This window comes from Anabrus simplex, chromosome 5 (assembly GCF_040414725.1).
Source record: "Anabrus simplex isolate iqAnaSimp1 chromosome 5, ASM4041472v1, whole genome shotgun sequence".
NCBI lineage: Eukaryota > Metazoa > Arthropoda > Insecta > Orthoptera > Tettigoniidae > Anabrus > Anabrus simplex.
The window spans coordinates 394,148,493-394,175,035 of NC_090269.1; the positions used below are offsets into that span (position 1 = coordinate 394,148,493).

At 38.2% G+C, this 26,543-nt stretch overlaps 1 protein-coding gene across 2 annotated transcripts in view; it reads left to right on the top strand.

The window, feature by feature from the left end:
* LOC136874994 (zinc finger protein 570) overlaps nt 1-26,543 on the top strand; it is a 60,829-nt gene that overhangs the window by 1,401 nt on the left and 32,885 nt on the right. The window contains exons 2-3 of one of the 2 annotated variants that reach the window (XM_067148706.2): nt 11,058-11,153; nt 15,474-15,556. In XM_067148706.2, the coding sequence (XP_067004807.2) occupies nt 11,061-11,153; nt 15,474-15,556 (176 nt within the window). In that variant the 5' untranslated portion in view covers nt 11,058-11,060. Of the gene's footprint in view, nt 1-11,027; nt 11,154-15,473; nt 15,557-26,543 lie in introns of both variants that reach the window. The other variant, XM_067148704.2, reaches the window with a different exon arrangement.

Genomic DNA, 26,543 nt, shown 5'->3' on the forward strand with positions numbered 1-26,543 from the left:
ATTATTAAGGTGATCTGCTGGATGAAGCCGAGTAAAACGGCCAGAGAAATTGTCTTTTAATCCAGTAGCTGAGACATAGGATGGCAAACAGGATGTGTATTTCAAAGTGATACATGTATTTAATACAATGAACTCTGGCATATTTTAGCCATATTTCGAGTCTTTATAACATCAGCACCTACTGAAGTAAGTAAATAATTCTTTTTGAATCCAAAACAATAGTTATTTGTCTCGGCCCTGACTTCAGTTGGTTCTATTGTTCTATACACTGCCATATGAAAGGAGACCAACATATTTTTCTAATTTTAAACTTTTTACATTGGTTTCAAATCATGTATGTATTTTTTCTGCATATTCTTATTTAACATTAGCATTAATATGTTATATAACAGAAAAAAGGTGATGGGTAAAGATCATCCTTTTCTACAGTCCCTATTAACCTTTTCACTCCGATGGACTGCTGTAACAGTTCTGCTGTATGGTAGACTGTTGGAGAAATTTGACCTTTATGAGATCTAGTGGTTGTTCTGATAGTCTATAGCCTAGCGACTAACAGAGGTACCTATTAGATGGCGGAGACAATCAGGGGATAAATGACGTTGATGCTTGTCATTTCCCATGTAATTGTTGTTCACGGCCAACATATTAGTGCTTCTATAAGTAGCTTCAACACTAGGTAGTAAAATATTTCATAATGCATGAGAAGCTATGTACTGCAGATGAAGCTTTATCCTCATGTCAGGTAGTGACTTTAAAGTATTTTAAGGCTCAGCCAAATCTGTGTCCAAAGCTATGGATCTAAAAGAACTATGGGAAGCTTTGCATGAATGAAAAATAGCTAATCCATACACAAATATATTTGACAGAAATGTACATATTTTAAAAGAAATTAGTCAACCTGTCGTGTCTCAATAATGTAAACGTGAGATAGTGAAAGAGTGGAAAGTATCCCATCCTGCGGGCATGACCAACCATCGTAGGCAACCATCCTCAAGGCATATATTTTCACTTTGCTGGAGTGAAAAGGTCAAGATAATTTTCACTGCCTGTGATAAATTATGAATATTTAGGTAAACAGAGAGGGGTGTTGCAGCTTTTTCAATAGCATTTCAACCATTTCCAGATAGTTTTCAGCCACTTTTAATGACTTTTCTGAGCAAAGTTTGCACACATTTGTAGGTCTTGCCTCATGTTTTATTTATAAGGGTCTCTATCACACTCTTGCTCAAAGAATCAAAACACTGTGATGTCATTATAGAAATGAGAGGTAATACAAAGCACATGGAACACATGCTCAAAACAAGCATTCTATTTGGCAAGGTTCAGTTGTCCCATCTAGCGGCAGTATAATAATTGTAACACTGTCCTTCATGTTTACCTGAAGACATGGATATATTTCCAGCTTGTGATGACTTATTAGTTAAGAAAACCAAACCAGAGTTGTGCTCAAGTACTGTGTTCAGTGTGTTCAAACTTATTTCAATATTGATCTTGCACTGAACAATTGTTCACTGCCGTAGATTTAGAATTCCTCAACAGTCAACATATGAATTGATAGCTAGCGGTGTACGGCTAGAGCGATGAAGTTTACTTGTTTTGAAGTACGTGATCGATATGATAAGCAAAGAGGTTACTCAAGGGTATCAAATGGCTGATAACAGAATCATTTATAGTCCGCGTAAGGAGTAAGGAGGGAGCTCTCCCGGTTCCGGTTATACTGCCAACTGAATGGAAATGAAATCAGAATTGAATTGATCATATGATCAATAGATATGAATTTTCTAAACATTTATTATTTTACGCCAACAACTGTGTCACACACACATTATTTAACATTATATAACATTTCTTGATGCAATATCTTCTTACTAGCATGAATTCTATCGTTTGGCTTTGCTGTGTAAACAACAGTACTAGTACGTAAAGTATATGCCAGATGTCGCACAGCGATGCATAAGCGATTCATAGTTTGTGTTTCACAGGTTGCCAATACGAATCTCAAATTTAACCGAGGTTGACCGATTCAGCACTGGGATGTGCATGTATCACTAACTTGTAAAGGAGTATTAAATGCAGTTAGGGATCATTAGGCTTTACTGAAGTTCAGATATGGTATGGTCGCATTGTGGTTCTTCATTAAAGTGAGACCAAATGTTATGTTTATCCATTGACCAAACTGAATAAACTAATGGAATCTACAGGATGATGAATTTCAAAATTTATTTTATCCATGTGTTTGATCATTGTTTTATACAGATGTAATTGTTTTTACATTTTCCTTATTTAATTGTTTTTATACTTTCTTTAAGTGTATGAGTGTTTGTAAGCGTGTTATGGTGCTAGTATCAGTCAGTGTTCTTTTTCTCCAGGAAGTTGAGGCGAGTATTCATTGTCGCTCCCAATTTACACGTATTTGTAAAAATATTCTACCATACAGTTAGATCCATGTCCACTACCTGGTGCTGGCCGTGGTGAGGGACTGTACACTATTCCCTCCACCCTTCCCGTCCCAGCACCACAGATATTCTATTGAATCAAGCTCTTCCCTCCACATCACAGTGCTTAAGATGTCATATAAATGCCCTCTGTCTTCCTGCACACACTGATGAATTATGAGCAGCTACACGTCCTGTATATAAGCGAAAGATGGCTCACGTCTACCATCGCATCCTCTGTGGTAGCACTTGATTGCTATGAACCTGTCCACTGGGACAGATCCGATGGTAGGAAAGGAGTTGGAGTGACACTCCATTATAGAAATGAGCCTGTACATGGATACACAAAGGGAGTAGACTGAGAAAATTAGGTCATGAGTTGAGATTGATGGAATAGGAATTTGGCGATGATTTACAACCTTCTGCAGATTGTTAGCTGTAGGATAGATTAATATATGAGGTGTGATTATTTGTATATAAGTGATTAGTAGGATTTGAAGGAAGGATAGCCAGGTTAAGGTAACACATCACGTCTATGAATTTCCCAATATGATATTGCCCCCATTTTTCCCGAGCTAAGCCCAGCCATCGAGCGAGAGATCCCAAGGTGGACCATTCGATCGTTGGCTAACACTTTCTAGAGGCATTTAAGGGATGTTAAGGATTGATGACCAAGCAGGATAAAAAGAAATGTTAAAACAACACTCTGACATTTATTCACATAAGCAAACAAACAGATGAAATACTCTTGCTGATGTTTTTACAAAAATAGAACTTTCATAATATTGCATTTCTTCCTCGATTTAGAGTGACACGCGTTCTTAATCTCCAGCCTTACTGTGCTGTAATGAAACCAAAGAAAAATTAGGCCTCTTGCCTTTTCAAATCAAAATATTTGACTGAAAGAATTAAATAAATTAACATAGAACTTCATAAAATCATAAACAGCTGTCTTGCTAACGAGGGTTTTACAATAAATGTGTTCAAAGCTTTACCAACTCAAAGTAGTCTCAACACGTGGTTTTAAGATGTACTCAACTGAATTTGTCATTTACAGTAGTTAATAATAGTCAATGACACCAACATGAACTTCAGTAGAAAATGAAAATTGATTTCAAAATTCTCAAAATTAATTAATTATTATTCTGATTATTATTATTATTAATTTCTCATCATTTAATTAGCCCATGTTCATTGTCACACGATCGTGTTCTTATTAATTTTCCACTGCATTATTTACCTATTGATCGTCATTAGCATTTCAGAATAATTATTTGAATTAATTATTAATGACTTATTTTCACCATAACTCCAATTAATCATGCGGCTAACAAATTTCTACCTCTGATCTTTGTAATTCATTTCTATTTAAATTAATCTTAAAGTATTTCAAATTTTAGAAATTTACATTACCAACGTGTGAGCTAGTTAAATAAATTTTATTTACAAATCGAGTGCCTTCATAAAGTAACGAGATGTTCTTTCCTTTTAAATCTCGCTAATTAGGAAAATAAATTCTTCCTAGTCTTCCTCGACTTAACTTAATCAAACTTTCCCTTAAGGGCATGAAAATTATTTCTTAAGGCAACACACAACGATGAGTGTAATCTGCGTCACAGCGAGTGCGTGACCAGATCAAAATTAAATGAAACCAACATGACACAAGAGAAATATACATATTTACATACACACACACATTCACACTAGGGAAACACGTTTTTATGTACATTATTTACATCGAATCCTGTTTTGGCAAGTTTATGCATGATTTTTATAGTTGGTCGGGACGCGTAATGTCTATCAGAAATAATCCGTGTACTGAAATTATCCTTCATTTATAGTGGCTAGTGATCGAAGTCATGGGTATCACTTGGTAGAAACACATTTCACATATCAATGTAAGTTCATCTAACTCATGAAATTATAATGGAAGATTGTAGTAAAATCCATAAGCACTACCATCATTTGGGCTACAAGTTGAAATTACCACAAGCGTGAGCCTTACTTGTATTACTTTTATTTCCTACCTGTGAAATACACTCGCAACACGTGCTCCAATAATTATAATATATCTTGCGCTCCCAATACACAAGAATAAGTCAAATATCATCATTAATTCACCAACTGCATAATTATACAACAAGTATCCCTCAGGATTGGTCATATTCCAGACCCTTCATGAATAGAGCACATTCAATCTCACATATAAGGACTCTACAGTAATTTTATGGCTCACGAGCGTTTACTTCTGTTTTACCCGATCTTTAGTTAATATTATTATTATTTAAGTGATTATTACATCTACTGATCCTCATGGAATATCATAAAATTAGATGACTTCATCATAAATGCAACAAGTGATCTTGAAAGACACTAGATTCGACCCTATTCACTCAAACTGTACACGTAAATTTCCATCCAGTAACTTTCAACATTACAAGGAAAGTAGATTTATCGTGTGGTCAGTGATTATTAAATATAAAGTTTCTTAAGCATGGGAAATCATTCAAAGACAACCTACATGTCTACTCTAATAGATTCCAAAATTTCATTCACACGTACCTAGTCTACCACGACACCTTAAGAAGTGAAAAAATGAAATATTTCTAATTACAACAAACTAATAGATCTACGACTTAAGAAGAAAGACCTCTAGTTGTACAAAAGGTAAGACAGATAAATTAAATTAAAAAGGTACTCAAGCTTTTGATGGGGTTCGATTCTCGTCGACAGTCAGTTATTCCAGCATACTCCTCCGGGCAGTCTCCTTCCAATTACCAGATACACCTCACATTTTACAGCTCCATGGAGGCTCTGCAACAGGTGTCCCTCGACGAAATGATGTTGTCGGTGGTTGCGGAATTATCCATCTTGAGATGTTCAATTCTACGACGACTTCCGTAGAGTGCCGGTCACAAGCTGTAACTGAGATGACAAAATTAAGTACTTTGCACAAGCACACGCCGAATATAAATAGCACGTCTACACTGTCACACTTAACTTGGCTCCTAGGCGTCTTTATTCCATAGAATTCACTAATTGTTTCTCTAAATTCTAGCAGAACGGCGTCGACTTGAACTGAAATTACTTCTCCATGTGGTCTGAGAATGTGGTGCAGCACAACACGACGAAGGATATTCAGAGTAAGAGCTTCAAGAACATTAAGAGCATTAAGAGCACGAAGAGCATTAAGAGAGCGATTTACTCGAAACAAGGCCTTTTATCTAATTAGCCAGGGAGGTGTGATCTCCAGCGAGAACGGTAATTGGCTGATGGTCTCCTTTAATTGGCTCAGACTATTCCAGAAACAAGCTGGGTTGCGCGCGTGCGAAGGCAGTCACGTGGTTTGCTCTGACCTTGGCACAGTCTTGCTGGTGTGTCACCCCTCTGAACGACGAAAAGAAACTCGTTCTCAGCTCGCCACAACTCCCCAAATGATATACTGCAGTTACAAGCAGACAATAAAATTTTCACCTTCCACTTGTTAAAATATTCGTAATATCACCAATTTTAACGGGGACAATATTAAAGCTGCCTGTGATTATTACATGTCCATGGATAGGCACGAGGTCAAATCAACAAGCTTAGATCTCAGTCATGTCCATTTTCCTACAAGCTTTATGGACAAATGCACTGGGACTTTTGCTATGCTAACAGTAATCTCAACAAACTTGAACTCAGGTCCCAGCTGAGGAACATGCAATGACTTACAACTCATTTCTATAATAGCGTGTCACTCCAACTACTTTCCTACCATCGGATCTCTCCCAGTGGACAAGTTCATAGCAATCAAGTGCTACCACAGAGGATGCAATGGTAGACCAATGCATGTTGCTCAGTTGGGACCTGAGTTCAAGTTTGTTGAGATTACTGTTAGCACAGCAAAAGTTCCCAGTGCATGGTCCATAAACCTTGTGGCAAAATGGACATGACTGAGTTCTAAGCTTGTTGATTTGACCTCATGGCTATCTATGAACATGTAATTATCATAGGTAGCTTTAATATCTACCAAAAGTAAGAATTAGCCCATAAGGGAAATTCGTAGACATGATGTTTTTCTATTAAATGGCTATCCTTCCTTCAAATCCTGCTAATCACTTACATACAAATAATCACACCTCATGTATTAATCTATCCTACAGCTAACAATCTGCAGAAGGTTGTAAATAAGGGCGAAATTCCTATTCCAATCAATGTCAACTCGTGAGCTCATTTTCTCAGCCAACTCCTTCTGCGTACCCAAGTACAAGCTTAACTTCACCACCAGTAGAAATATAAAAAACCGTTGATCAGGGTCACCTAATGTATGATGCCTATAACCTAACCTGAAATGATTCCCTACTTCTAGGCAATATTGACACAAAAGTTGACAGATTTAATGCTCTTGATACCAGACTGCAGGACAAGCCTACCTACCCATGGATAAATGAGAAAATTGAAAATATGATGGCTCATTATGATGCATGTTTGTAGATTACAAGAGAACTCTCACTGGATGTGATTTCCAAAGCTAACTTTTGGTTAGAAATTGAGACAATGAGTCCTAAAAAATCAGTAATATAAATACTTGACTCTCTTTGAAGTAAACTAAACACAAGTAACACTTGCTCACTGGGTATTTGAAAGGTCAGCAGCAACAGAGTGAACCAACAAGCTTAATACATATTTTTTAGAATATAGAATACCTCCTAACCCAATTATCTAAGCAGGCATGAATGTGTACCAATCATTCACCCCACAGGATAATCACTCATATTTTGTCGTGGCAACTTTGTTATGATGGTACTTTTTTCAAGTATATCTACAGCTGTTATGTAGATAACATCCTTATACAATTTCTTCCATACTATTATGAGTGCCATTTTTCCTGTTGTGAGACATATTCAACTACTGTCTTAAAACTGTTACATTTTCATCATTCTGGAAATGTACGAATGTTATTGCAATAAATAAGAAACTTGATCCAAACTAACTTATTATTGCCCAACTCTATTCTCCTGGTTCTTCCTAAAGTTTAGGAACAACTTGTCTTCAAATGAGTATTGGAGTATTTAAATTACCATTCTCTCCTTGACCCCATAAAATGGAGTTTCAAGAAGGTGTGAAGTACTGCACGTGTTCCCTATGATGTGACACAAGATATCATACTCGCTATGAAAACATGTCTGGTGGTCTTTAAGACACAATAGACTTACAGCAGTTAGTTAGGGAGATGGAATCTTTCTGGTTTGACTCTTTAGCACTGAAGTTTTAACATCTTACTTGAAGACCTTGGCAGCATGTATCAACTCATGACGATATTTTAGAACGGCAACCCAGGAATATAGGGACACCACAGGGAAGTGCTTCAGGACCAGTACATTATTTTTTGAACATCAATGAGATCTCCTCTACACTAAAGTCATGTTCTTACAACTTATATGTAGATGACCTTCAAAGATATACCCACTGCAAAATAAATGAAATATCAGATGTAGTTAAAAAACTGTTGCTGATGTGAAACAAATAAAAAAATTTGCACAATCAAACAGGCTTCTCATAAACCTGAGCAATCATTATTGGTACTCAGAAGCTCCTATGCATGATCAACAGTACACCTATTCCCCTTCTGCTAATAGACAATAAAATCATTTCTTAAAATATAACTGTGAAAGTCCTTGATGAGACTATCATGTAAACTCTAAAATGGTTGGAACATACCAAAAATGTATGTCAGATATTTTTTGCTTTGCTTCATCCATTGAAAATAAACCTGGTTGTCTTACCAGTGGACCTGAGACAAAGGTTCATCCAGTCTTTAATTCTTCCTATCCTCTACTACTGTGACTTAATCCCTGATGATGCAGCTATGGAATGGAGGACAAAATAGCAATAAGCTTTGAACTGGTTCCCCATTCCTTTTTTAACTTGAACTGTGATGTGCATATGACTCGTTAGTATCAAGAACTTCGAGGCTAAAACCTGAAAAATGTTTTTATTGTCACATGTATTAATTCACAAACTCAATAGCAACTCCTTTCATAATTTAATACTCAAGCTGGCCCTACCCTTGCTATTCCTCTTCATTCTGCATTTATGTATAAGAATTATTCTATTGCAAACTGTTCCAACTTTGAAATTCCCTACCAATCCGTGATTCATGGTGAGACTACCTGTTGAAAACTGTGCACTGTATAGCTAATTGTGTGAGTGTATCTCTTGTATGTGTAGACCTATTTGATAGTTTTGAAATATGTGTACTTATTTTGTGTGTTTTTGAGGAGTATTATTTCATTTTGGATAATGTACAGTGTTCTGTTTTAATTTTATTATACATGTGAGAGTGTTGGTACATTGAAACTCGATAGATTATATATTCATGTATCTGCAGATAACTGTAGTAGATAGGGTTAAGTGTAAGAGTGGGCAAGTAACCATAACTTTGCCTCTTGAAGGAAGCAAAATAAATAAAAAATAAAATACTATTAATAAAATGGATACATTAAGTATTATTATCTGAGGGGATGTAACACTAATTTTTTGTATTTGTAGCATTATTTCCTTGATGGAATTAATTTGTATGTTTATACATGTAATTAATATCCACTGTGTAAACTGCCCATGTTTTTATTCTTGTGTGATACACACGACAAAATTGTTTAATTTATGCTCATGCAATATGGAATCCTCTGTATGTGGTATGTGATCTTCATATTATACTTGGTTTTGCTATATTGAGGAAGTCTTTTCCTCTCTTTGCTCAGCAGATGTACAGTAGCCAAACTGGAGTAACTCACCCCACAAATTCAATTCCATCAAGACAGTATGCTACTAGCAGTAAGTAAATATTGTAACTAGAAAATATAAGTTGAAACCGTTAGCTTCCTCATCTATAATATTATTGGCTTTACATCCCACTAACTAATTTTACAGTTTTGTGAGACTTCCTGATCTTGTTGTGGCACAAAGGGTAGAAATAGGCCAGGATGAATGGCTGTATTTTGTTTCAGTATTGTGCTACTTTTCAAATAATTCACAAAAGGTAACATTCATCATTAGGTAAATATGTTTCTCCATTAGAAAAATGTGCCTTGTTTATATTACCAGTTACCAGAGCACTCATTGAACTACTGTTCCTGTGCCCTTTCTGATTTGCATATAAGCTTGATATGCAGCATCTTCGCTTATTTCTTACACTCATTCTGACCTCTTGGAAATTCACATCATTTCTTCATTTGGCAGGCAGACGTACCTTTTTTCCATGATAACTGCATAAGTATAGACCAAGTCCATGTATTTTCTTAGATAAGGTATCTCTTTGTAGACCTCATTGCACAACCACTTGTACAGTAACACTCATTCTCCAAACATTATATGGTTATGTTCCACCATATGGTACACTGATGGGATTACAAGCTAGTGTGTATGGAAGTCCAGTGACTGTTCCTGGTGTACATACTGGTACTCCATGTATTTATTTGTTGTTTCCTTTTCCCAAGTTGAGCGAAAGAGCACTAGGGTGTGACATCAAGAGCCTCCTTCTGATGAAATAAATACACCAACTGTCTTAGGACACTCTTCGTAAGGAAGAACTAGAGCTGATACTCAATAGCTAAAATTTGAAAAATTTAGTCCTTAGTATCACATACTTCTGATAAATAATATACGTAATAGTAGAAAACCATTGTTCACCTCAAATACAGATACTTGTACAAATGTTTTGAACACATTACTGTGCAGCATTCACTGTAACGGAATAAACATGGGTAACAGCTGATACAGAAAGAACAATTAAAGAGACCTCCGAAATGTGCTGTTACCAAAATGTGTCAAACATCAGATTGAAAGTTCAGGTCACAAATAAATAGATTGTAAATAATGTTGGGAAGGGGAGAAGGATTAAGCAAAGACCTTAAGAAGAGATTGGTATAAAGCGAGTTGGCTGTGCAGTTAGGAGCACGCAGCTCTTAGCTTCCATTTGGGAGATAGTGAGTTTGAACTCCACTGTTGGCAGCCCTGAAGATGTGGGTGGTTCCCATTTTCACACTAGGCTGTTCCTTAATTAAGGCCATGGCAGCTTCCTTCACACTCCTAGCTGCTCCTATCCCATCGTCGACATAAGACATATCTCTGTCGGTGCAAAATAAAAGAGCTTGTAATAAGAAAAAAGGATTGGTAGAATGCGTGCTGAGAAACCCAGGAGTCTTACAGCTGACTTGAGAGAAGTATATGGGGTGGGGATTAAATAGTGGATGTATACTATAATGCTTATGAAGAAATTGAGGAGGTTAGCACAGGATATGGTGACATGGGCACCTGTATCAAACCAGTGTTCAGACTTGGAGGGGCACTGGTAATACAGTAAAATTGTCAAAGGTTTCTCACCAATGTGCCTATGGTTCAGTCCCAGCCAGTGCATGTATTATGTTTGAAATAAAGCCATGTACCTATGTGATTTGGATTCCATGCATGACTAGAGGTTGTGTGGCTGTTATAAGGAAACTGACACTCATGCAAAGCTACAGGCTTGCTTCCTTGCTTGATAAGTCTATGAACTTACGGCCCTAACAATGATGATGATGGTGATATATTATATGTTTCTTGTTTCATTAGAAAGTCTATGGAAATGTTTTACTACTTCAGCTGATGCAAATACTTCAGTTGCTGAGTGAAATGGACCAGAAAGTCAAGGTCAAGGAAGAATCGGTCGGGCTTGAAGAAATAGCAAGTACATCATTCGTAAGTATCCTTCCGGATTAATTTATAATGACTGGAATTTAATTCATGTTCAACAATTCTGTCTTAACATTATTTATCAGAAGTTAAACCTTTTAATAACCTACTCTTTTAATTAGTGAACATTCAGGGTTATTCTATGTGATTCAGAACAAGAAACAAATTCTCCAACTTTTATTAGGTACTTTTGCAGGTGTTTCACTTTCTTCTCCTTCCATTGCATGGCACATCTAGATGGTAATATGACTGATCTCTTGCACATTGTAACTTGTTGTAACATGCCCATGATATTCTTGGTGATGGCATCCTTTTATGTCATTCAGTGTTATTGAAAATGGAGGACAGTTTTTGATATTGGAACATTTTATTCATGCCATTTTTACCAGGGATAACTTAAACTGTCAAAATAACTGATCTAAAATACCTTCATCCTACCTACAGGGCCTGGTTTGATTCCTAGCAAGTTGAAATATTTTTTACCTGAAACTGACGGATGATGCAAGGACAATTCTTAGCCAGGGAAAGAAATGCTGGCCGCCTCTCAATCCCAAGCTCTCATTCGTATTAATTTATATCACTAGAGTACAGTGTTTAAACATTGTTCCCAACGCCCTTATTTACGTTCGTCTTATGGTTCGGTTGAGCGGTAAACGTTGTTACATGTGGCTCAGTATGAAATACACCACAGACTGAAAATTCTGTGACAGGTATACTGGCACCTTTTATCAATATGGAGTGTAAAATTTGTATTGAGGATCTATTTGAAAGAAATTCTTTTCATTTTGTCATCAGATTTCAATACCATGGAAGAGTACTGCATGTTCCATTATAGCTGAATATAATGTAATTTAAAGTGAAATTGTTGTTTAAAATCTATGACAGTTTCATTTACTCAGCCCCTACTGGTACTCTGTTGTCCCTCTGTGCAGTCTTATAGTGTTCCACTCATCACAACCAAATGTTGGCACAGAGAGGGAGACATTTATTGCAGCCAATGCCATTTCACAAAATAAATCGCTCATTATTTCAGAACTGAGTTCGTGAGTTCTTACGCTGTTTGCACCACATTACATAGTATTTGTTACATTTCCCATTGCAGAGCAGACGGTTGGTGGTAAATCTTGTTCTGGCAAACTTCGTGGTGAAATATCTTCTCGCATATGACTTAATTCATACAATTGTTGAGTCCAATCTCAATAGTATCGTCAAGATTGGAAATTAGCTACAGGATGCAGGTGTGGAGAGCAGAGGTTGCTGCAGCCTCAATTCTAGCACAAAGTAGGGCTGTGGCCTGCTTGCTGCTGGCTGAATAGCTCAGACGGTAGAGTGGTGGCCTTCTGAACCTGACTTAGCAGTTTTGATCCTCGATCAATCCGGTGGTATTGGAAGGTGCTCACATAAGTCAGATTCATGTTGGTAGATCTACTGGCACGTGTAAGAATTCCTGCAGGACAAATATTCTGAAACCTTGCATCTTCAAAATCCAATAAAATGTAGTTAGTGGGATGTAAACCAATAACATTATTGTTAAATCCCTCTCTGGCAAGATAAAGTTTACACAATGCACTGTGTCTTTTGGTGTTGTCCAGAAAAAGTTTTTCCATGTATTTTGTGACTGAATCTCATCCATGATTAGGTCAGTATGAAACTGACTGAGGTATTCACATTTCCAGTAAGCCAGATTCTGTGTGAATACAGTACTGTTACATGCCACTCTGCCAGGCCCACTGCAATCTATACACGAACCTACCTGTGATCTTAATATTTTTATGTAGGCCTACATTTTAAACATATTTGTTATCAAATGAATCAACTTCTATACAAATTCACTTATCCAGCTTCGTTTGTCTCTCTTACCATCTTTCTGATCTTTTTATAGATAAATCAGGAGAATCACCAGCTTCAAGCATGGTGAAGTTATGCTGTTTAGATATTAGTGTAATTTTATTATAGTTTGTTATTTGAAGCTCTGCTGTTGTGTATTTTTAAAATGGTTTCTATTTGGACTGAAGTTCCCAACACAAAAAGCAAGCAGATTCACTGTGGAGATAGAGCCCGGAAAGCCTGCAGTTCATGAGATGATGTCTGCTCTACATGGCCTTTATTCTCGATTTTGTAGACTGGTCCTCAGTTCAATGTAAAATTCCTTGATTTTGCAGGGAACGAAACCCCAGTGCCTGTGGGCGGAATTCAGACTTGCTATCCCTAGACTGCGAGGCGAGCAGAGTGTCCTTTAGAATCTGAATAAAAATGCTGTAACTTTAGTAAATGTTGATAAAACCTTTTGTTGTGTGAAGGAAAATTCACAACAACTGATCATTTGTAGAACGAACTTTGACACCGTAGGCAAGTCATCGGCATGGGATATGAGATCCAGTGTATGTTTGCTTGGTGATAAAATTCATCAATGTGAACACAAGTAATGGTGAGGAACAAACATGTGACACACAATAGGATGAAGATGACATGATATTCTGGGATGAAATGACATTGTGTGAGGATGTTGGGATTGTCCTTGACTTTTTCTGTTGCTCTCTCATTCTGTGCTGTCCTCTCATTATGTTTAACCTATTGTGTTCTTTTTCATGTTTCTGTATTATAGGTAAACTCGTGTCCTCACCCCGGGGAGGTGCAGATCTTTTCAGGCGCACCTCCAATGGAGGTGAGCTGCATATACCATTTTCACCACGTACCTGCCCTCCTGCCATTCTTAAATCACTGGCAATACCAGGAATTAGAGGGCAGCTAGTGGTGCTAACCATTATGCTACAATTATGACATGATACAATACTTGTTGGTTCATTTCCATTTTTTAAATTTTAACATTGATGGTATAATACTGAATTTGTTGTGGAAGAATGAAATTTATTTTGTCAGCTGTTGACATATGGGCCAATCTGTCATCTGTATATTACGTGGATGTAGACACTAAGGAGGTGCTCCATGTGGGTACCATGCATCCTTAACACATGCTTCAGACCTTCTTGTCAGTCAATCGTGAACTCTTGAGATCATCCTGGCTCAACTCAGGTATGGTCACGTGAATTGTGGATAGGTTGGGCTCACACCCATGTAGGTAGTGTTCTCATAGCCAGAAATCCAAAGGATTCAGGGCAAATGAATGGGGAGACTGTGTTACTGGTATCTCCTCAACTATTCATTCACCCATGAAATGTTTGCGTTAGATGCTGTTTTACAAGGTATAGAAGTTGGGGTATTACCTTTTTGTGCATGAAATATGTCTGTTGTCTTTGTGCAAGGGTAATGTTCCCCAATAGAGCTGTTAATTCATTGTAGGTGTGGAAATTGATGATACTCAACACCAGTTAATGTTTGTGGTAAAACCTATGGTCTTACGAGTCTGTCACACGTGATTCCTGCCGACACATTTATACTGAAGCCAACCTAATGCCATATCTCCATGATTGCTTGAGAGTTTACGTCTACCTGCACGGATATGTTCTGGTAAATTAATATGCCATCTCTTGTGAATACTTCAACTTCTGTAAATAAAATGCTGTCTGTGAACTGTGGATCTTCAGTGTCCTAGCTACGAGCCAGTGACAGAACTCTAATCTCGACATAGTTGTCTGGTGGCCGAAGAGCATGCACATGTTGGAAAAGAAAAGGATAAAGTAACTGATTGTACAGAAGTGACCATGCAAGTGTGTGGTTATCTCCAGTAGCATCACTTCTTCACAAAACTTGTTGTTGGAGAAACATGTTTATGTCACAACACATTCTTCTCCATCTCCAGCATGTGGACTGTGTAACCCCTACTGTATCTGTTCTTCTTGCTGCAAATGATCCCATGTCTGCAAATCACCAGAATAGCCTGCTGAATATTACTGCAAAAGGAATGTGGAATTGTGGATGTTGTATTGTGTACATGACACGGGCCTGTAGCTAACCCATAGTGGACTACCATGTCTACCATTTCCTTCAAGAAATAGTAAGACTCAGTGTTACTATTTAAATAATTTACTCTCTACATATTCTCCAGTTTTGCTCTGATACATTACTGCACTAGCAGCACAACATCAACTGTACTGGTATAACAGTCAGTGCACTGCAAACATAATCATTACAAATGAACAATGAATTTGAACAGAAATACGGTCTATATCACCGAATGCTACACATACTTGGCACAGATAAGATGGCCCAAATCTCAGCAGGTATTGTTTCTGGATATTTAATTATAGGGTAATTTTACCACTGACCAATATTACCTCCTGTGGGAATATAGGACACCTTTTACATTTTTATTCTTGTTATCTCTTTACCATAGTTTTGTTAATTTACTTTCCTTATTTCTTATAGCCTTCAGCAGACGTGAAGGATGAACTAATCATAGAAGAACCTGCACTTGATCAACTTCTACCATATTTCAAAGACGAGGAGAAGTAAGTACAATTTATATTTTACACCCCTAACACTAGGTCCCTCTGTGTGCAAGTCAGCTTCAGGATACCAAGATCACAGGTTCAAAGCTTTTCCAGGTAGTTGTACTGTTGAAAGGTGGATCCTTCGTGTTGTGCAATGTCAGGAAGTTTACGCGACCAAACCCATGATAACTCAGCTCTTGATCCTCGAGAGATTTGGTGTACTTTGCTATTTAGTGGACCCTAGAGTGAGATAGACAAGCAGCCAGCCTGATGTCCTGCATTCCTGCTTATATCCCATACGCTCAGGTTTCGATTTCTAGTCTGGTTGCGTATAATTACGTTGATTCAGAAACTGGTTCAAAGGCCACTTGGCTTACTTGATTACAGTTGGGGTGCTATCTGACAGTGAGATGGCTTTCCAGGTCAAAAAAGCCAAGAATAATGGCTGAGAAGATTGATTGCTCTGACCAGAAACCACCTTGTATTGTACAGGCATTGAGGCTGAGTAGTGATCACTTGGTAGGCCAGGGTAGGTCCATTATTGCTGTTACACTGTCGGATCATGTTTTTTATGTTTGGAAATTCTGTCCAATGTTAACAATCCACTCATCTCATTTGATGTGACGTTCATACGAATATTGGCTTGGCCTTCAACTCAATTGACGAGATATTGCCCTCTGTGGCGTATGTACTAGTTTATATTTTGATCACCCTTAAATGGTTTCCCTTTTGAGATCTTCTATAAATAGAACAGGAATGTGGCTAATTTACAGCTCTCCTTCTGAGAATACATTGCCCAGTTGTAGCTTCTGAAAGCACAAACTATTCATTAGGTGTCAGTCTCCTAGCCACAGTTCCAGGTGTGGTAAAGGCCAGTGATTGCAGTGCTATTGCTGAGTTATCGAAAATGATTTGGAGGACAGTGATGGCAATTAGCATGATAATGAAAAGGAAAGTTTCAGTGAAAGTGACAGTTCATCTGGTAAAACTTACAGTGAAATCATATTGAAAGTTCCATGTGCAGAAGCAAAACATAGTGACTGGGTTGTGGGTTAGTAATAGTGATAAACAGCCAATTAATCTCACTTTACAGGCTCTCTAGGGGTGTCGGGGGAACTGAGAGACAAATATTTCGATGATTCTCTATCGGAAATGAGCGTGTTTTTAGGAGTTTATGGACCCGTTGTTTTCTGACATTGCATGGGAAACAAATATTTACACTACAGAACAATTATTGGACCCAGATAGGAAAAGAAAAGAATACATGATGTCATGTCATTTGACAATAATAAGGTTGACATTAAGGCCTGCTTTGCTCTTTGCATTCTGATATCCCAGGATCATAAATTTTGAAACCTAACACCTTTGCACTACAGCCCTGAAGGTCCTTGGCAGATTATTATTGTATTTTTGGAGGTAAAGATTGCAGTGCAATACTCCAAAAGTGCTATAATCACTTCATATAGCCCTTCTATTTGAAAAACTATTCGTAAGTGAGAAATGAACTCCTAGCTGTTTGTCATGGCGCAGTGCTGAAAGCCTGGAGCTGGCAGCCATAGGTCGGCCACAGCGAAGGGATGTGTGCGGTGTTGTCAGACTGCGCATAGCTGATCAGCCATTATTGTGGTTGGTGCTTGACGTAAGTGAGAACATCAAACTGATCCCGGGTCGTTAATATTGCACAATTTGCTGAATTAGCAGTAAGAGGAACCATTTAATTGTTCACTGTAATAGCTGCTCGCTAAATGGTCAAAGAACCTGCCCAAAGCTTTCAGTGTCTGATGCCAGAAAAATAAAGAACAGTTCCTGGACATGGTTATGCTGGCAGTGTGAAATATCGCCATTATCAGGCTCATTCTTTTCAGTTGACAGTGATACACCTAGTGACTTAGTGCTTAAATCTATATGTAAATAAATATCTGTCACCTTTCACCTTCAATGTGCGCAGTATTATGCGACCTGGATGGTTACAAAATATCCACGCATTGCTTGAAAGCTTAGACCTGACCATCGTATGTGTAAGTGAGACGTAGTTCTCCAACAAAATTTATGACTCAGAATGTTTTCTGATGTGCTGTTATTTATCTGTAAGGCCCATTCCTGCGGCTGTGCAGGGGTGTTTTAATTGTGGCCTAGCCAGAGTGTCACCCAACTTGAGTTCATGATGTGGAGACAAGAGCCGATGCACTTTGAATAGAAATGACATGCAACAAACATAATATCCTTAGTGAATCAATTTATCACACCCTTAAGTCATCTCTGGAGATAAACAATGAACTAATCTCTCTCTCTCTCTCTCTCTCTCTCGGGTGTGTAAGATGTACAACAAAATCTTGATGCCATTTATAATATCGTTGATTTCAACCTTGAAATTATGTTGTCCAGAAATTCTGCCCCTGTTCCAAATAACGTCCTTGGCAATAGATACCTTTCTGCTTTCTATGATTTATTCCTTTCTCAATTAATATTTGAAGCCATGCATATTACGCGAATAACACACTCAAAACTTCATCTCTTCCTAAGTAACATATCACAATGTGTCCAATGGGCAGCACTGTCCCATATGAAACCATCTCCTAAACTCTGTACTAGAACAGCTTTTAATTTTCCCTAAAAAAACCTGGAATAATCTATGTACTTTATTATCAAACTGCCTCCCTGTTCTCGCCTCAAAAATCGCGCGCAGTGTACACATAAAGAATATGTGGCAAGACTATGGGAAAATTATCTTCTAATCCATAGAAGAAACCACATCAATAGTTAATATAACCAGCAAACATAAATCCTCATGGATCACCAAGGGGACAGCACAAGGGTTTCGAAGGAGGAACCGCCTGTACTAAACACGGAAAAGAAACACGATCAACTGTGAGTTGGAGAAGTACAGACTGGCTAAACGAAGGCTAAACAATATATCAGAAAGTTCTGTGATTCTTATATTCATGATCTCAACACCAACTCCATGAAGTAAAGGTTGCGACAGAGGTCCATCTGTATTTAAAAATAAGAATATGGAGTCTTGACACTACGAGAAATTGCTGGCACCTTCATCAGGAACTTTAAAAACTTCTCTTCCCTCTAACCAGTCTGTATTTCTCAACAAGTGAAGTCAAGGATAGCCTTCTGTAAACAAGACCACGTGCAGTGACCGTGCCAGATTGAGTGCCAGCAAGAATTTTCAAGAGCTGTGCAACCGCCTTGTTGCCCTCTCTTCAGTCGTTCCATGAATACCAGGATGGTGCCTGTGTAATGGAAAGAAGCCAACGTAGTCCCAGTTTTCATAGATGGAGACAAGGAAAATATAGATGATTACTAACCAGATTCGATAACATCACGGGTCTGTAAATGTATGGGATGTCTAGTTGTTTTATATACGTTAGATTTTCTCAATGAGAGATACCTGTTGATCTCAAACCAGCACGGCTTCATTCCTGGAAAATCTTGCACAGCACTTAAATTTTTTTTGTGATGACTGGCATTTCTCTTTTGAGCTGATGGGTGTCTCTGGACTGGAGCAAGGATGTTGACCATGTGTCACGTCAAAGACGTCTGTTAAAACTTGACAACTACGACATTAAGGGTAAACTGCTGGCATGGCCGAGGTCATTCTTGCTGGGTCGAACGCAGTATGTTTTGCACAGAGGAGCCAAATCAGACCAAAACACAATTACTTCTGGAGTAATTCAGGATAGTGTGATAGGGCCCCTCTTGTACCTGATTTATGCTCTTGACTTACTGGACTGTATAAATTGACCATGGTATAGTATGCTGTAGACACAGTCATTTACAGAGCCATGAAAATAATGATGATCTGGTACAGTTCCAATCGGATCTGGATAGTATAGCTCTATGGTGTGATATAAATGGAATGTGTATAAATGTTAAGAAATGTAAATATGTAAGACTAAGCAGAGCTACACAACAACTCTAGCACCAGCCTACTCTACATGGAATCCAACTACCAACTTCTATCTCCATCAAACTGTTCGGTATTCATGTTACAGATAATCTACATTGGAATAAACACGTGAAGGAAATCAGGTGCAAGGCATATTGAGCACTTCTGTAGGTTTTGTCTGTAGATGTTTCTCTGGAGGGAGAAGTAAAGCCCTACGAATGGCTTATACAGTACGGCACATACTACCATATGGTCTTCCTTCTTGGCTCCCAACAACAACAGAATATATGAGAAAATTAAAAAGTGTTCATCGTCGAGCAGAAAGTATAATAAACGAACACAGCCAGGTTATTGCCATCAGTGAACTTGTTAATTAAACAAATACATTGAGCCTTCCTTAAGAAATCCCTGACAGGCAACACAAATCTCTCCCTGCAGTATAATTTTCACTCTGTTAACAGAGGCTAAGGAGTTACTGTTGTGTCCTGACCTGCCCTCCCCCCCCCCCTCCTTCACTAGAACTTCCTCATATTGAAATGAATTTTAGGCAGGGTCTGCTCATCTCTGGAACCTTCTACCACTTGAAAGGGAATTACTTTCTCTTCTTCACCTTCTCCACACAGTAATGAAAATATATATATAAATAGAATCCCATATGTGATGTATATAACAGGTATAAATTAGAATTAAGAATGACGTGTGCAAGTACAGTCGAATGTATGCGTGTGGGTGTGGGTGTGGTTGTGAATGAGTGTGTACAAAGAGGTATGAGTGACGGTATGAAAGGCCGGGTATTCCTACTCTAATATGTAAAGCATAAATCGAGATAATAATTATTTTAAGTGCACAGTGTTTGGAGTATAAATATGTAAATTTTAAATTGTTTACACATACGTAAATATTCAGTAGAATTTATGTAAACGTACGTGTGGGGATGGAGGGATTCCTGTGTACGTTCTCCATCTACCTCCCCTAAATTGTACATGTATAGTTTAAAGAGAATGAATAATAATAATTTATGATATTTATTTCACAATGGTGTACAGTATTTCTGTTGGGGTGGTTTATTGTTGAGGGCAATTTAAATCTAATTTCTAACCAAGCACTTGGGAGCATTGAACCCGAAGCAGTTGGGTTAAATTAATTCCACCTTCCTTGATAAATCAGCAGTCTACAATCCCCAGTTACAATAGTTAGTTACCAATGGCTTCATTCCCAAAATTCCGGGATTCACTTGCAGATTTCATGCACCTCCATGTTACATTTCTCTCTTGGTAATTGAAAACAATTGACTGACATCCAGTGTTAATATTACCTCTTGTCTTGCATATCAGATGAACTGCATAAGCTGATTGCCTGAAAGGCAACTTAATGATTGAATGGACCTTATCTGCAGTCATTGCAATAATACCAGGTTAATTTAGGATTTGCAAATAAGTTATTTTCAGTACCTATAGTCTGATCAGAATTATCAAAGGATGTGAAGTTACTGAATAAAAAACTATTGAGTAATCTCAATGCTAGACAAACTTTAGAGGGGAAAACTCAGTTACATGGAAATGTTCACTTACCACGGACATAATCGGTATATGTTTCCGGAAGCAGTGGGAATATAATAGTTTAGGTGAAGCATGTCCTTGTTTACAATGTTCGGTTAAATTTTAAGAGAGCAGTTGTCAGAGTCTTGAGCGTTTGTCGTTCCACAAAGCAACATTTACTAAATCCAATCAAATGAAACTGATATAGCAACAAGGGATTCCTCAGGCATTAACTTCTACTTCTTGATCATATGGGTGATGTAATAGCCCTCATTCTCTTTAAATTGTACTATTTTATTGGGCGAGTTGGCCATGCGGTTAGAGGCGTGCAGCTGTGAGCTTGCATCCAGGAGATAGTTGGTTCGAATCCCACTGTCGGCAGCCCTGAAGATGGTTTTCTGTGGTTTCCCATTTTCACACTAGGCAGTGTTTGGGCTGTACCTTAATTAAGGCCATGGCTGCTTCCTTCAAACTCGTAGGCCTTTCCTCTCCCTTCATCACCATAAGACCTCTCTTTGTCGGTGCGACATAAAGCCAGTAGCAAAAAAAAAGTACTATTTTCAAATGCATGACTCTAAGTGACCTTGCTTAGTTCATCAGCAACATAGTAAACATAGAAAAAGGAGGTGCTCACTGGAAAACAGCAGGATTTGCAACCAATCCCTCCACACAGAATAAGACAGTGAGTCAGCCACACTGGACTGTCAAGGGAAGCTTTCAGCAATATGAAGTTCTATTGTCTACTGCCGCTGTCAGAGTAAGAGGCAGTAAAGGTGTTTGTTATGACTGTTGAGTGTCACTTGTCAGCAGATCTCAGATGAACTTTGTTTTGGGTAAGGTTGCTGATGCACTAAGCTTAAAGTTATGCCCGTATTCAATGCCTATCACTGGATGGTGCAGAATGATCAACAACAATACAGGCAGCCAGACTATTCATAGGATTTCCTGGCAATTGCTTACAATGACATATCAAAGTAGTAAACTCAGTTCTTTTCAGAGCTCATTAATGAGAAACATTAGGCCAATCATTCCACTCCTCTAACTTAACGTTTAAAATGATAAAAGGGCAAAATGTGTCTACCTGTCAAAATTAATGCTGGACATTGATATTGTCATCATTCAGGAATGGCATGCTTCCAGTGAAGAACATTTCTGAAATACAATATAAATTACAGTGTATACCACACATGGAGCAACTTACCACGAGATGTATTGAGTTGCTACGTATGTCCGGAACAATGTAGATGAGACCTCACTGATTTCTGAAAATGTGGATGCAAATATACGTACACTTATACAGTATCGCATGGCTTCACTTTCACAAATGTTTACAAGCCACCCAAAACACTGGCCTAATTATGTCAAACACACTGCAGAACACTGCAATTTACATAGGCAACTTCAACAGTCATCATAAAAATTGACTGTACTCTGACAAAGACACAAGTGATAGCATGCTTTGAGAATGGGCTATGGAGAACAATCTTCATGTAGATTTTGATGCTAAAGATCAAGGTACTTTCAGGTCCAATGCAGGGGTCAAGGATCCAAATCGTGACTTACGTATTGTTAGCTGCAATGCAAGTGCTATCTCATAAACGTTGTGGGAAAAGTCTTAGGTGCCTATTCTCACAGCGAATACAGGCCTGGACGTATTACGGTCCCTGTCATACAATGAACACCACATGTCAGATGGAACATCCAGAAAGATGACTGGACTGAGTTTTCTGTGTAAGTGTGTGAACAACGGCTAAAGGGTTTATGCCATGAGGATACTGTAAAGAATATATTCCGGGATGGAACGATGAAAGTGAAATACTGTACCAACACTTCCAACGAAGTGGGGACCGTGATATAACAATCCAAAATTTGTCGAGTTTTGACTTGTCTTGCAAGCAAAAATGGACAACTCAGTTGAAAAAATGGCCATTACCCACTTTAAGAAAGACAGATGAAGTCATCTTACAAAATTGGAAAAATGATCTAGATTGTTGCTTGTTGTTTAAAGGGCATAACATCTAGGTCATCTGCAGGGAAGTCCACCAGTATGCAGAAAACATTCTGAAGTGACACCAAACTGAATCGCTTCTCACATCATTAATATACAGTAGAATTCCGCTGTAACGAACACCAGTATAACGAAATTTTCAGAATAACGAATAATTTTTTTGCTCCCTTCCTTTTTCCCTATTTGTTGTATGTTAAAATATTTCATTTTAACGAATTTCGTAGTTTCAGTTTAATGAATTAAAATTGAGCTCTTTTCATTACCATTTTGACCATATTTTCTCAAATTAAAACCAAAATTCATCCTGTTTTATGACCAACATTTTTCTTGTTACATTATTTCGTTATTCAGACGATTTGATTGCCATTTTCCATACATGCACTGTACGCGATCGAGAAGGTGTATTTTGTGTAACCAATACGCTTCGCCCAGTTCTCACATATGGTATAGAACTTATTTGGGAAAGACTAACGGTGTCCAACCTTCGAACTATTGAAAATGTAAAGGCCCGATTTCGGAAACGAATACTGGGCATCTCCATGATGTCACCATCACGACTTGCGTATGAATTATCCAAAGAAACTTTTTTACGGGAAGATTTGAAAATAAGAATGCAGCTTTCACATACGCAGCGAGTAGTAGTTCTCCAAGAGAGAAAGAGAAAACAAGCAGAAATCAGCCTGGATTTTTATTCAGCTGATGCTATGATTGACCGCAGATGGACCGGTCCAAATAATGACGTGAGAAGTGCTTTGAATAGGCTGGCGGTACATGAGTTTCACCATAGTCTATGCCGGCGATCAGACTTTCATGAACCGTCCCTACATTGTGTGATAAACATTGCGATCGCTATAATTTCAGCAAGTGCAACAAGAGAACAAAATCTTCACTAGAATATGCTAAAGTTTAATGTATTTTTTCTTTTAATGCACATTTGTACGCTATTAAATAAATAAATATGCTTTGCCCGTCATCCAATGTAAGACGTCACTCTATTAGCTGAGTAGGAGCACCAAGTTTGCAATCCACCAATGAACGCTACGCTTTGCGCAACCAATAGGCTTGGCCCATCAACCAATGTAAGACGTCACACTATTGGCTGAGTAGGATCGCGATGTTTGTAATCCACCAATGAACGCGACGGATGCATTGCATGTTTCTTCTTCGTATTTAATTCGCAAAGCCTATTCAAAGCACTTCTCACATTCTCTTTGACTTCTCATGTCATTATTTGGACCGGTCCAGCTGCGGTCAATCAGATGAATAAAAATCCAGGCTGATTTCTGCTTGTTTTCTCTTTCCCTCTTGGAGAACTACTTCTTCTTGCTGTTAAGGTTATATCATTAAACTTGCAAAGTTCGTGTGCATTTCGTTAAATAAATAAGTACCGTACATATCATCGCAAATGGATAAGCAGAAGCGACAGCAGTTTTCGTTGAATGAAAAACGTAAAATACTTGCAAAAGTAGAGAAAGGCGGAAAGAAAGGAGATGTAGCGAAGAAGTATGGCATTAGCCCGTCAACACTTTCTACATTTTTAAAACAGAAAAGTAAGATAGAGGAAAACATTGATGCTGATGCCCTAGGTCCACAGCGTAAGAAGATCAGGACAGCCGACTACAAGGAGGTGGACCAAGCCGTCTATACGTGGTTTGTGGAAATGCGGAGTAAAAACATTCCAATAAATGGCCCACTGTTATGTGAGCGTGCGCGATCTTTCGCACGTTCGCTTGGGTCACCTGAGTTTATGGGTAGTGCTGGTTGGCTTCATAGGTTCCGGGAGAGATATGGCATATCCCACAAAATTATAAATGGTGAAGCTAACGATGCCCCGAAGGAAGTTGCGTCTTCATGGCGGCTGGAGACTCTAAAGGATGCCTTGAAAGAATATTCGCCGGCAGACATTTATAATGCAGATGAAACTGCTTTATTTTATAAACTAATGCCAAACAAAACCCTTGATTTTAAGGGAAATAAGTGTTTTGGGGGCAAACGTTCAAAAGAACGTATCACGGCTCTTTTGTGCACCAATTCCACAGGGACGGACAAACTGAAGCCTCTCATAATTGGGAAATTTGGGAAGCCAAGGTGCTTCAAGGGGGTGCAACATCTGCCCTGTGAATACAGGCACAATTCTAAGGCATGGATGACATCTGTGCTATACAAAGAGTGGTTGTTGGACTTGGAACGTTGGATGAAGGCCAAAAAGAGGAAAATTCTTCTATTATTGGACAATTGCTCTTCTCATAATTGTGTGTCTCGCCATTTGGAGCATGTAAAAGTTTTATTTTTGCCTCCAAATACAACTTTAATGCTGCAGCCGGTGGATCAGGGTATAATTCATGCAGTACAGCGGCATTACCGAGCTCGTGTAGTCCGTCGAATGCTGTGCAACGTTGCCACGAGTAGAGCCATTAACATCAATATATTGGAAGCAATGCAGATGTTTAATGCTGCATGGAAATCCCTGAATGCAGACATCATCACAAACTGCGTTAGAAAAGCTGGAGTGGTTTTTACAGAAGACGTTGCAGAAAGTGAAGTGTTGGATGATGTGGAAACCGAGGAGAATTGGAAGCGTTTGTGTACAACATTGGATGTGCCATCTACAGTAAGTCTTACCGACTGCATCAATGTAGATAGTGATGTAATAGTCCACAAAGAAATCACAAATGAGGAAATTGTGGAGGACATTATGAATGATAGAGATCCATGCGATGAGGAGGAAGAGGAAGGCAACCCCCAAAATGATTGTGATCGACAGAGCTTGACTCTTCAGCAGGCAACGAACATGGCACGTAGCCTTCAAGATTTTCTCGTGTCACGAAGTGATGTGCCAGAATCTGTTTTAAATTCATGTGCAGTGGTTGGTGACTATTTGGAATGAGCTTTTGTGTCTGGATCTGTTCAGAAGAAAATCACAGACTTTTTCAAAAAATGATGTTCTGGAACAGTGTGTGTAGACTTGCTGGTACAATGTAAAAATAGATTTTCTGAAAACATCTGTCAGTACTGTAACTCTTATTATTATAATGGTATTTTGAAGTTATATAGATCCTGCAGCTGATATAACAGGGCAGATGACCTTGTAGTTCTGCCCCTAAAAACAACCATAACTAATGGATATAATACTAGGTGAGTTCTTACGAATTGACTTATTTCAGTATAACAAAATTTCAGTATAACAAATTAATTTCAGAGGTCCCCAAAATTTTGTTATACTGGTATTTTACTGTAACTAGAGTATCACATGATAAGAAACATACCAGGTACCTTCGACAACAGCTGCACAACCTGAAAATGACTCATATCTCCCACATCTGATTCTGCACGTTCCTTCATGTTTTTAGACATTGACTCTAAATGCTCCTGGATTCACTTTCTGATTTATGTACTAGTAAGTGCTAAACTATGGCAAAATTCCCTATCGACGTACTGTTGACTGGTCATTAAGAAGGCAAAGATTCTTTCTGCTTTGAAACCTAGAAAACCAACCAACGAGGCAGAAAGCTGTCAGCCCATAGCTCCTATAAGCTGACCAATAACTTATCTAAGTTGGAT